The sequence below is a fragment of the Orbicella faveolata genome, unplaced genomic scaffold (genome assembly GCF_042242905.1).
Source record: "Orbicella faveolata isolate gen_17 unplaced genomic scaffold, um_ofav_v1 contig_48, whole genome shotgun sequence".
Classification (NCBI taxonomy): Eukaryota; Metazoa; Cnidaria; class Anthozoa; order Scleractinia; family Merulinidae; genus Orbicella; species Orbicella faveolata.
Window position 1 is genome coordinate 2,560,164 of NW_028301578.1, and position 12,337 is coordinate 2,572,500.

Sequence of the window (12,337 nt, forward strand, 5' to 3'; positions counted from 1 at the left end):
AAGAATCCTGCCCTGTTTTCAACAAGTTAACATGACATAAGCCCCAATCGAAAACCATCACTTGGTCAGCAGTCAACATCAAAAAACACGTGACCTCGATGAGCTGTTAACTTGAGCCGGTGATATGGTAACATGCTACTGGTCAGCGGATTCCTTGTTTTGACAGGTGTCACTTGATCACAACATGGATGTCCAATATCAAAGAAGTACACGGTAAACCAAGGCTGCTTGTCTCTGTTAACCTATTATTTGGAGTATGGCCGCCATGTTGCGCGACTCCGTTGACGCCGTCGTCGCTGTCGCCGTCGTGCGCACGCGCCTACGAGCAATTCTGCTAGCCATGATAACCACGAGAAAATCACTCATGGGTTTCCTTTTCTTTCCTATATGAGTATGAGGCTCCCCATGGCAGCCCTTCGGGCCGCCGGAGCTCCTCTATTAAAGAAATGAAGTGGCTAGCTGTTACTCCAGGAACCATTTGATTTGTTCTTCCCACCTGGCCTTGACTCTTCATAAGTCAGTTAGTCCACCAATTGTGGATTAAAGCTACCTATTTTGTTGTTGTTGTTGCTTCTTTGCAAATACCTAAGGTTACAGTTTGACATTGTGCAAATTAGTTACAAAATTATGTGCAACAAAACGAAATTAGCAACTTCTAAAACTGGCTGGATAAACTTTATGTTTGTCACGTTTTTTTAATCTGAAACCTAGCTGCTACCAGGAAGCAAGTTCTGAGACAGAGGATTGGGATTTTTACGGGAAAATAGGGTTGGTTTTATGACCCTAAATCTACTAATTTTAAGCAGTTTGTTAATATTTTTTTTTGTATTGTCACAAGTTCCTGTACGTTTAAATGGAACAAATCTAGAATATGGTGGGAGAGTGGAAGTATTTTACAATGGAAAGTGGGGAAAGATCTGTCAGAACAAATGGAATTTTGAAGATGTAAAAGTTATTTGTCGTCAACTTGGCTTCAAACGTGCAGTGGCTGAATTTGTAGTGGCAGATGTCAAGGATGAGGACATTCCTTTTGTAATGTCTGATGTAGCCTGCAATGGAAATGAGCCCGAGCTGGCATCCTGCCAGCGAACTGATGGAAAGCTAAATGTTGACTGTCAAAATGATGACACAGGTGCTCAGGCATTGTGTGAACCAAAAAGTAAGTGACCATTTTAGCATATAGATTTTTTTACATGTAGGTCTTTGCAAGTCTTACATGTAGTTTCTTGAGATCTTATTTAGCTCTTGCTGGTAATAGCAAAAACGTTTTTCACAACAGATTTTCTTTCCATTTTGTTTGATCACCATGGAACCATGACATAAATTAATAATACATTCAACTCTTTTATTAAGCCCACGTTAAGTAAATTGCAATCTCACAACACCTTTCATGCAGGGAAAGGTGCCAGGAAGGGTGTGCAACTGGAAGATGCTATACCTAACAAAGTCTCACGTTATGAGTTTGCGTTTGCCATCATTGTGCCACAGGGACAGTCAGTCCTTGAATATCATCAGTACATTGTGGATCCTAGTTGTCGAAGTTCTTAGAGGGTGTTAGTTTTCATGACAAGATAAACCTGTTTCTAGTAAAAGTTCAAAAAGGCAGAAGATAAATTATGAAATGTATATCATATTTACCAAGTTTGAGGGTCATACCCGGAGAATACCTTGTCATACTTGGCGAATACCTGCCCGGGGTCTTGACAGAATGGTTTGAGAGTAGCGAGGTGTGCATAAAAAAGACCGAGGGCCACAATCATGGACGGGAAAAACATCGAAAACTTCAAAAAATGCAATTCTGATTAGGAGCTGACCAGGCATGTACACATCTCTCATCTCTAATGTTAAATAAAACGGAAGGGAAAGAGAGTTGGAACAGAAAGAAAAGGAATCTTGCATGTGACAACAATTTCTTTCAAAACTGTAAGCCTTATGGGTTACATTTTTGAAAGAACTTGCTGAAAAACTACAGAAAATCTTCCAGAGTGATTGTGTGTAATCATTGGGCGGTGCCCAGTCCGGTACTTAGAGAATACTGGACTGGCAATGGAGCAATCTGATTGGTTGGTTTTAACTGGCGTCTGAACTAACTTAGTTTTGCAATGAAATAATGTACATGTACCATACCATTTTTGGGCATTTTGATGCGTACACCAGGACCCAATTCAGTGCAATGATGCCAATCAGAATTTTGATACCTGTGATAGGATGGAAATGTGGGAAGACACTTCTGACAAAGACATAAAAATTATATTATTATAAGAATTTCTTAGTAAAACTATGTGATCACAATATTTAGCTTATTGGCAACAACTCAACGTACCCCCTTGTATCACAAATGGTTGCTGACTCCTTGTAGCATTTTGTTTAAGCGAAATTTATCTTGTGTCAATTATATTTAAAAGCATGCTGGGATTGAGAATCTTACGCATATCACAATGTGCCAAGCATTAGTCTTTTCTTTCAGAGGACAAAACTATCTTGGATGTGGGTCAAGAATTTTTGGATGTTGACAGCAGCGAAATTATTCGCTGCTCCTTAGAAAATGAAACCAATCACATAACTTGGTTCAATAACAAAAATCAAGAGATTAATTCTACATCTGAGACAAGGATGGAGGCAAACAAAAATGGTGAATTGACCATTAAAAACGTTCAGTTGTCTGATGGAGGAACCTATGAATGCAGGGGATTAGAATACACTCGATACTACACCATCTATGTCAATGGTAGGCCAACTTATTTTTGCTAGGTAGAGTAATTGGGTCATTTAAGGCTGGTTTTCACTAGCGACGGAGTGGTAGTTGGAGTCGTAATCAGAGGTGTAGAGTGATACCATCTTGTGAAAATCAAACCGACGGAGTCAGAAGCAGAACACCGATTCCGCTTATAATTCCGTCGCTTACGATCTAGTGAAAACTGCATTGTCGGAGTCGCAAGCAGAAGCGGAAGAATAAACCAATCCCAATGTTCAATTCCGGACCTTGTGATTGGTTGGTTCTTCCGCTTCTGCTTCCGACTCCGACAATCTAGTTTTCACTAGGTTATAAGTGACGGGGTCGTAAACAGAATCGGAAGAAATGGAAACGTTCTGATTCTTCCGACTCCGATTTCGTTGAGCTTACAATCCCGCTTACGACTCCGATTTCCGATTTTCGCTAGGTCCTAAGCTCTCTTATCACTCCGACTACGATTCTGACTACGACTTTGTCGCTAGTGGAAACCAGCCTGTCCACATGTGTCTGGTTGTAAATGCGCACCTTCACCATCTTTGGGGTGAATGAGATTCTCAAATTATTGAATTAAAAATTTGAATTAAACCCCAAAAGGAGACTAATCTGGGCATTGCTCGAGCTTTATTTGACCCCTTAAAGATACCACTTACATGTAAACTTGAATAGACTCGGATTACCAGCTGCTGTTGAGGAAAGAAGCCTGTGTTAGTAGACTGGACTTGTGAGACTGGTAGAAATCAATCTGAACAACGGAAATAAGAGCTTTTCTTTTGTTTAAGTGGACACTAAAAGATACTTTGACAGCTAAGAATAATGGCGTTTTGTCATCAACACCCTAAGTGAGACCAGAATCCTTGATTTATACCCTAAATGAGAGCATCCCGACATGTTCACAGGGAGTCCTCCCAAGCTATAAATGCATACGATTTTGTCTCCATAGAGCCAAGCAATCTTCAACAGATCGTGTACACCTGTCACACATAAATATACACGATCTCATTTACAGCATGTGCAACTACACAATTAACCAATGGCACAGTAGAGAACATTTATTTTTGTTAAATGAGGGTAACCAATAAAACTCTTCCAGAAATTGGGCTAGGTCGGAAAAGAAATAATTAACAACTATAATACTTTTCAAATTATTTAAGTCTGGTAGTTAATTGACATTCATCTCTGCATAATCTAATTAACATTTTAAAGCATTTTTCTTCTAAGTGCTGGTTTGGTTAAGAGCTCACTGAGATAAACTTGCCCTTAGCATAGACACGTTTTTGCTCACTGTACATAAAGGATTTCAAGTAGAGTAACCTAATCATGTGTGGTTTAGTAAACGAAGATGATCTACCTTAACCAAAGACGTTTTCATTTTCCTTGTTTTGTTTAGTTGAACTTTTGTTTACTCCAAATGAAGGTATTGTTCAGTCAAACCAAATTTTGGGAACATTTGCTGTATAGCTCGCCAAAATCTCACCAAAATGTAAACAAATGTGAAGATCTTCAAAGTCCCGACAAGATTTAGGGTTTATATTTTGTCCCTGAAATTGCATAAAGTGATGATTTTACCTGTGATGACCTCAAGTCTGATTTCAATGAACATTAATGTTTCTCTTTTTCAATAAGTCTATGTAAATGTAAATCTAAAATTCAATTAGTTAACCACTAGGATAAGATTTAATTTTTTAAACTTGTTTCAAGATACAGTAGTTTCAGACATTCATCAAAACAATTGCACTGTTTCTTCTAATAGCAAGATTTACTGAGGTAAACCTTGAACAAGTTATTAGCGCTGGTGCTTCTGGGATTATAAGCTGTAGTGCTGAAGGAACTCCAACCCCGCAGATTGAGTGGAAGAGACAAGATAACGTACTACTGGACAAGGGAAGATTCACACAACTTTCTAATGGAAGTTTGTACATCAATCCAGTTTACCCACAAGATAAAGGAACATACATCTGCACCTTCAGACAAAGTAAAGGAAGTAAAAGGGTTACAACAAAAGAACAAACCATCAATGTTGTTGTCATAAGTGAGTGAGAAATACAGTGTACTTTAATCAAGCATTTTGACAGACAACTTTATAAATGATATTCATGAACAGCTGTATTTAGAAGGCACTTCCATGCAATGTATGCATAGACTGAGATTTATGAGCAATTGTTTATTGCTCAAAAGAAATCCTTGGTCTATTTCCAAATAGAAATAAATGATCCATTGTGGAGTAGGCATTTTGATGGCTTTGGAATTAGAAACCTGGAATGGGGTTTGGGTAGATTCTACCTATGAGGGACACTTTTTCAGACTGAAGTTTCGGACTTTTTATTTAAGGGCTACTCAGCCCACGATTGTAGAAAAGGGATGCAGTGTTCCTACCATCTAGATATATGAAACGAAAGGGGTGCCATTTTCAATGGCAGATATGTAACAGGGGTACTTTTTCCGTCATAAATGATATATAAAAGGCTATGATGGAGTCCTGGGGGTAAAGTCTCCATATATTTAACTTTTTTTCCATAAACCTCCTTGACTAGAAATCTAGTTGCTGGTTTTGGACATTGCTTAAACCTTCTAAAAAGTTATCATGATTTATATCTTTATCTTCCAATGCTGTTTAATTGTTTTACTGTTCTTTTCTGTAGTTCGCCCAGTTATTGAGATGTTAGGGCCAAACAAGCCCTTGCAAGAAGGAGAAAGTGCCAACCTGACTTGTAACATTATTAAAGGCTTCCCTAAACCAGAACTATCAATTTTTAAAACTGGAGACCCTGAAGGACAACCAACCATTTCTAAATATGGATACCTTCTGTTTGACGAGTTGAAGAGAACTCTGCTCTTAACAAATATAACAGACAGAGTCGAAGGGAGATACACCTGTATAGCACAAAATGCTGGTGGTAATTTCACTGACAGCAAACATATAACAGTTAAAAGTAAGTTAATAATAATTGTCATCGATATACTAACCATGAAGAGCATTATTTAGAATTTTATATTGCTCACTCCAACAAATTAAAACCTTACTCTCATGAGAAACAGGGGTGCTTTCCATCAAGGCCGTGGCGACGCAAATCATTGATTAATTATGTAGATGTCACTTGGAGGGGCTACAACTGAATGCACACTCATGGGCTGCCAAGAGTACTCGAAATAAACTTAAGCACTTCCTGAGCAGCAACCAATGCTCTTACACAGCTTGTCTAGGTTAGCATGGCCACAAGGGGTAAATTTCACCATTTGCTGCTGTTTTTTAAAATTAAAATTCCAGGCAACCAAGCAATTTAGAACCTTTCAGGTTTTAAATTGTTTAGTTGACAGGAATTTTAATTTCAAACATTCGAAAGATATTCATCCTTATAATACATGCCAAAACATAAGATCTGTAAACCTGAAACCAGTTAAAACCAGTTAAATGCAGGGCATGCGTAGTTAGTAAAAAAATTGGGAGTGGGTGCAGAATAGCTTTCTCGGAAAGAAGCCTATTTCTCAAAAACATCTCCTTAGAATTTCACAACATTTGGCAAGAATATACTTTTGGAAATACGCAACTGGAGTATTGAAAAAAAAAGAAATTTAGCAGAAAAAATTCCAGATATTCCTGTTTTCTTTCAACAAGGGATAATTAAAAATCTCTTTATCTATTATTATTAAAATAGTTTAACTTGTGGGCATTGTAACGAGCTTGGTGCATGCAAATAATGAATTTTATGCAAAGAGACAAAACTGATTTTTTTTAAGCCTGTTTATATTTATTTGTGTTGCCATGGCAATGGCAGATACGTCAGCTAAACTATCAAACAAACGTTAGTGTTGTTAACTTGGGTGTTGCCAATTTTGGCGACTATAGTATCAAGGGTTTCTAAAACAAGATAGTGAATGAAACACAAGTATCATAGACTGTGTTTGGCCACCTTAAGTGAGTTAGTGTACTTATTTAGTTTTAAAAAGCAACATGAAGGCTTGGAAATTACATGAAAACAACAAATTCAATTCTTCAGTTAATTCTTTTGCTTTTCAAGCTCCACCTGAACTACATCCTGAACTCAGAAATCGATCCGTTGAACTGAACTCCACGTTTACTATGGAATGCACTGAAAGGGGAGATCATCCGCTACAGATTAACTGGACTAAGAATGGCGTGGATCTTGGTAACAATAACACATACACTGTAGATCACGTGACTTTCGACCATGCAGGCTTGTATGAATGTACAGCTGTAAACTGGGCAGGGAAGACTAACGCATTCTTTTGGATTGACGTAACAGGTAATGCAAATGACTTGTGAATAAAAGTGTTAAGAGGATGGTTTCCTATCAATTACTGAACTGGTTTAATGGAAACTTTGGTTCAGTTGTTCAAAGTTGTTGCACTTTCTAATCAAGTGATGTCATCAATAGCTTTAGTTTAAGAATAGGGTTGGTGTATACTCATTGTATACAAAAAGTATACTTATGTAACATTTGATTTTTTAAGGGTTTGTCATTTTTCCCCCCATTGGAAACTGAACATTATTTTTAAACTTTTATCTGTGCCAATCATGACTAATTTTAATTTCTTATAAATGTTCAAAGCAACAATCCTCATTCCTTTGAATAAAGAAACCTTTCCTTACTACTTTCAGGGGTTGGAGAAAAGTATAACCTTAAATTTTAATTAAGTTAATAAGTTACCGTGACAAAGGTGAAAACATGTCACCTGATTTTGATTTTATAAAGACATTGATTTGGTTTCTAGGATCTTTTGTTTTCAATGCAATTTTGAAGAAATTGTTCCTTTTCTTCCACTCTTTATCCTCTTATGGTTAAGTTCAAGTGGAACTTGTATTTTTTGTAAGTTGGCTTTAGATAGTGCTGTGAGCTTTTGGAACACGTAAATGAAATCAGAATCATTATTTTAAACTTGGAAAAAAAACATAACACAAAACAGTGGACCAATGGGCAAGGCTGTAAGCAAATATTTTGTACTTGGCCATATTGTTCAGTAAGCCTATTCACCTTGGAGCGTGCCTAAAGTCCCTTTTGATTTCAAACTTTTCTAACTTAGACAGCATTGAAGTTATTTGTGATGTCAAACTTTTGACTTTTTCGTGAAAGTTAAGCTGTGTTAATGGTTTGGTTAGGTTTCTTGACGCGTCTTTGGCAACCATATGTTTTCAAAGGATGTTTTATTCGAAGTTTAAGCTCAAATGTATGTTTCAGTGTGATTTTGGATTTTATATAGATGTTAATGCGAAAATTCCTCAGGCTCACAAAAAGAACAAAGTGAAATATGTTTAATAGCTGAATTATTTGATTGCCCTACATGTAGCCTAGACCATCAGTTTAAAAGAGTTTGTCTGGTCAATAGTCTCTCCTCAGATTTATGTTTCTCCAAGAAACAAGTCTGTTCCTGAAGGCTACCCAGCAAACTTTAGCTGCAAAGCCACAGGTGTTCCCAAGCCAACACTGTCCTGGATATTCAATGATGGGGACCTCCCATCAGCTGTCAATCAAACCAGTCTTGATAAAGGATCATTCCTGGGGTTACCTCACACTACGAAACAAATGGAAGGCATCTACAAGTGTTTAGCAGAAAACAAAGCGAAGGCAACAACTTCCTCTGCATATCTTCATGTCTTTGGTAAGCAGAAAAACAGTCTACCTTATATACGATCATTGCAGTTACAAAATAAAATTAATTAGTTCTGAAGAAAGATAACTTCAGGCCTGGATGTATCTGGGTATCTAGTCAATCAGAAGTTCATGTAACTCGCGCGATACTTTCAGTTGCGTATAGTGTCGCTTCAAGTAAACCTCAAGAGTACTTAGGATGTGATGTCTTATTCGCCTAACCCGAGTCTTAATTTCAAACTTTTCCCTTTATCTTTGATGTTCACTTAATAACTGCATGTAGAATTCATAATATTATGCTTAGAATCTATACTATACCTTAGTCTACACTAACCTTTTTCATACACGACATCATTTTCGAATATAAACCCAAATAGTTTTGAGGTGCAACATTCCAAAAATAAAAATAAAAGGTAAAAAATTGCCCCCTCCCCCTTCACTTTTTATATTAAGATCTTCCCAAAATAAATCCACCAAAAAGTCTTTTGAACATATATGCCCATGAATTACTGGAATGTTTTGAATCTCTTAACCTTTGTCTATTGTTGGATTGTTTGACTTAAAAGAAAAACCCAGCGCCGAAGTGAGCCCAAGGCCTTATCCAAAACTGACAGAAGGAGATGAGCTCAGATTAACTTGTAAAGTCAATAAAGTAACTGTGGCAATCAAATGGAAGAAAAATGATGATGACGTAATCCCGAGAGCACAGATTGATACACGAGTAGATGATAAATCGAGCGAACTTTTTATTGAGGATGTTGTGGAAGGTGATAGCGGGGAATATTCTTGTGAAGCACGTAACAGACCAGGTATTGTGGCCCGCTCCACTGTGAAGATCAATGTCAATGGTAAGATGCTTTTTCCATTCATTAAACACAGAATAATTTTTAATAACTTTGTCCACAGAGAAACATGCAGTGAAACATGTTGCAAGTGGTCTTGCCCTGTCACTGTTAAGTTATGACTTAATGGATAGAACTAGCTGTGACTAAATTTTGGAGAGTGATGGCAGAGAAGTTTACAATGCTGTAATATTACATATATTATATAATTTCATAATGTACATGTAATCAACTAGGCATTAATATTGCCTTGTCCTACATTTTTGCAAGCTTCAGGCTATCTATTAAAGGAACAATCCTTTTTATCGTACCTTATCAGTGTATGTTATAGTGTGACTAACTGCTTACTATTTGAAAATAAATTATGTGGATTGTGGTGCGTGGGAAGTCCAGACACCTCCACATTTAGGTTCCTCTTGGGTTGGCTCTAATTAGCTTTTGAACAATCAAGGCTGGGTTGACAGGGGCAAAGTGAGTGTAGAGTGTCTTTCTCGAGGTCACAATGTAATGATCCTGGCCACGACTGCTTGGTCTCAAGTCCAGTGGGCTAACCATTCAGTGTTTTTCCCACTAGAATAACAATAAGTAACATAAAAAACTATGAAAATGAAGGCTTGTGTAATAATACTAAAGGCTCCCTTTTCAGGTTCTATTGCCAGGTTGGCTGTGGAGTGGTATTATATTGTGGGATCCCTGTTTGGTTGCGTTGTTATATTTGCTGTTGGTTGGTGCATTTGCAAACGTCGAAGAGCAAGTAAAAACGATAACTGATTAACAGTTTTTTTTTATCTTAGTTTTCTGTTTTTATATTCAGATTTTGTTTTAAGGAAGAAAAAGTCGATGTTGATTTACCATACAGCTATTCAAGGATTCATGACAAATAGACCATTTTTGAGTTGCCTTTTGCCGCTATGTCAAAACAAGTCTGTGCGAGACCATTCAAATGAAAAAGTGTTTCCCTTACAGGTACATTTTCATGCAAATCCAACTCATTATCATATGAAAGGTTTTGCACAAGCACTCGGTTTGAAACAGAGGCTCAAGGTAACTTGGAAATGGCTATTCAATTTCAGTGTAATGTAAAACACACGACTTTAGTAAAACTGCTTAGCCTTAGAGATAAATTGTTGCCCGCTGATTTAGCTACATTATATACAGCAAATACCAATTTTTAGAGCATGGGTGTCCTTCCCCATTAAATGTCTTTGGCAAAATGATAGTTGTTGTTGTTAATTTAACTCACCCTCTGACTCTGTATAGAGTATTTCAAGGTCTGGCCTATATTAAACCTGGTTTTATTGTGTTTGTTTCTTCTGTTTCTTTCTTTCATACAAACGTATCTTTCGTTATCTTTCACTGGGTATATACAGCTGTGGCAAGACTGTAAGTTGAAAGTGAACTCTCATTTTTTATTTTACTACTTTTTTGCTTCACTCTTTTTGCCTATCTACCTAAAACCACCAATAAACATTTATTTTCAAAGGGGCACTATCATCAGAATGTCTTCGAACTGACAAAATCCAAAAGATACATTCGCCTCAATGATAACCTACATGTAAAAGCAGTGGTGTCTTTTGTGAGAAATTACTATACCACTATGCACTGAAGCTGTCAAAGAGGTGTTATCATGATTTCTGATACTGAAATTCTATACCCTTGTGTTTTAAAAAAATCTTGCAAAACTAATCTGAATAATTGCCTCTACCTTTAAATAAAAAAAGCTCTTTAAAATTTTAATAATTATAGGTGCAGGCTAGGGTCGACCTTTCGTCTTTGAGTGCTTAGTCATATATATTGGCCGAGCAAGATTCTCTTTAACAATTTATTCAAAGAGTGATGATAAAGTATTGGGTAAAATTGTTTAGATTTGATCAAGAGCAAGCAGTTGAGATGCAGTTCTGTAACGTTGAAGTGGATGAATGGGAGATTGCAGTTGGCCGTTTACAACTTCAAGAGGTCATTGGCAGGGGGGCATTTGGAGCAGTCTGGAAAGCACTTTTGAGTGAACCGGATGGAAAACCTGGAAATCGGACAGTTGCTGCAAAATGCTTCACACGTAAGATCATGTAGGAGTAGCAGGTTAAACTCAGACATGTGCGATTCTATTTGGTAATGTACACACAGACTCTATCTGTTTAGCAGTCAGGCAATCGGTGGCTGTTTTGCATCATAGCACAAAAAATGATTCCCTTGTTTAATTTCAGAAGCGCTGGTGACAATAGTACTAATTTCGCACTTGTATCAGTTCAGTTGTCCAGTTAGGCTCCTTTCCACTGTTAACTCCATTTAGAGAAGCAGGAATATTTTAAAAATTTTGTTGTCTCTTACTACAGGCTTACTGTCCTCTGTGTGTAGTCAAAGGTCTCCAAGATACTCAAACTTCTTAGTTATTGTTCTATATTAAATATATATTAAATATTTAATTACATTAAAATGATATTTATGTACAGCAGTGTAGATGCAACGAAATGAAGGAAAAATAGTTGTGCATTGTTTTTGTTTGCTTTTTGCAACTTGAAGTATATAAGAGTAGTTTTGCAAGTTTAAAGCCCCGGCCAAACGATTGCAACATTTCAACGCAACATTGTTGGGTGCAACGTGTTGCACGCGTTTGGCCACCCTGTTGTGGCATGTTGCGAAGTGTTGAGTGTTGTTGCTTCAAATGTGACCATATTCAAACTCGTAGTTTTGTAGTTCTGATTCCCCTTGACCACACAAAGATGGTGGTAGTTACAGTGCTCGCTGAACCGTTGCATGACAGTTGTATTTTTTCAATAGTTTATTTAGCAATTATTCCAGGAGGGCGCATTGAATATGAGATGGTAGATAGCCAATGAAGCATGTAGCGTTGAGTTGGCTATAATCATCTCATATCCAACAAGCGCGAGTGGAATAATTGTTTTATTATAAACGCCCCCAAAATATAGAAAACTAGACTAAAATAAAAAAGAGACCGCCCCAAAAATTCACACGTATGCTCACCATATTTGTGGAGCATGGTATAATGGCTCATAACCCATGATGGCTAAGCCAATGAAAACTCTCGAATTGCATTATCCAATGATTCAGTTTTTAATAAATACCTATATACCATTAGTGATTTGTACCTTATTTTATATTGTGGTCTTACATTGTAGCCACTTCTGGGGAAGATG

General features: G+C 37.1%; 1 protein-coding gene across 1 annotated transcript in view; it reads left to right on the forward strand.

The window, feature by feature from the left end:
• LOC110053451 (fibroblast growth factor receptor 1-A-like) overlaps positions 1–12,337 on the forward strand; it is a 36,233-nt gene that overhangs the window by 11,648 nt on the left and 12,248 nt on the right. Inside the window, exons 5-14 of the mRNA XM_089280965.1 lie at positions 839–1,159; positions 2,468–2,728; positions 4,485–4,763; positions 5,374–5,664; positions 6,751–6,996; positions 8,078–8,350; positions 8,907–9,188; positions 9,829–9,936; positions 11,017–11,238; positions 12,320–12,337. The exon at positions 12,320–12,337 is cut by the window's right edge and continues 99 nt beyond it. Coding sequence (XP_089137091.1) covers positions 839–1,159; positions 2,468–2,728; positions 4,485–4,763; positions 5,374–5,664; positions 6,751–6,996; positions 8,078–8,350; positions 8,907–9,188; positions 9,829–9,936; positions 11,017–11,238; positions 12,320–12,337 — 2,301 coding nt within the window. The remainder of the gene's footprint in view (positions 1–838; positions 1,160–2,467; positions 2,729–4,484; positions 4,764–5,373; positions 5,665–6,750; positions 6,997–8,077; positions 8,351–8,906; positions 9,189–9,828; positions 9,937–11,016; positions 11,239–12,319) is intronic.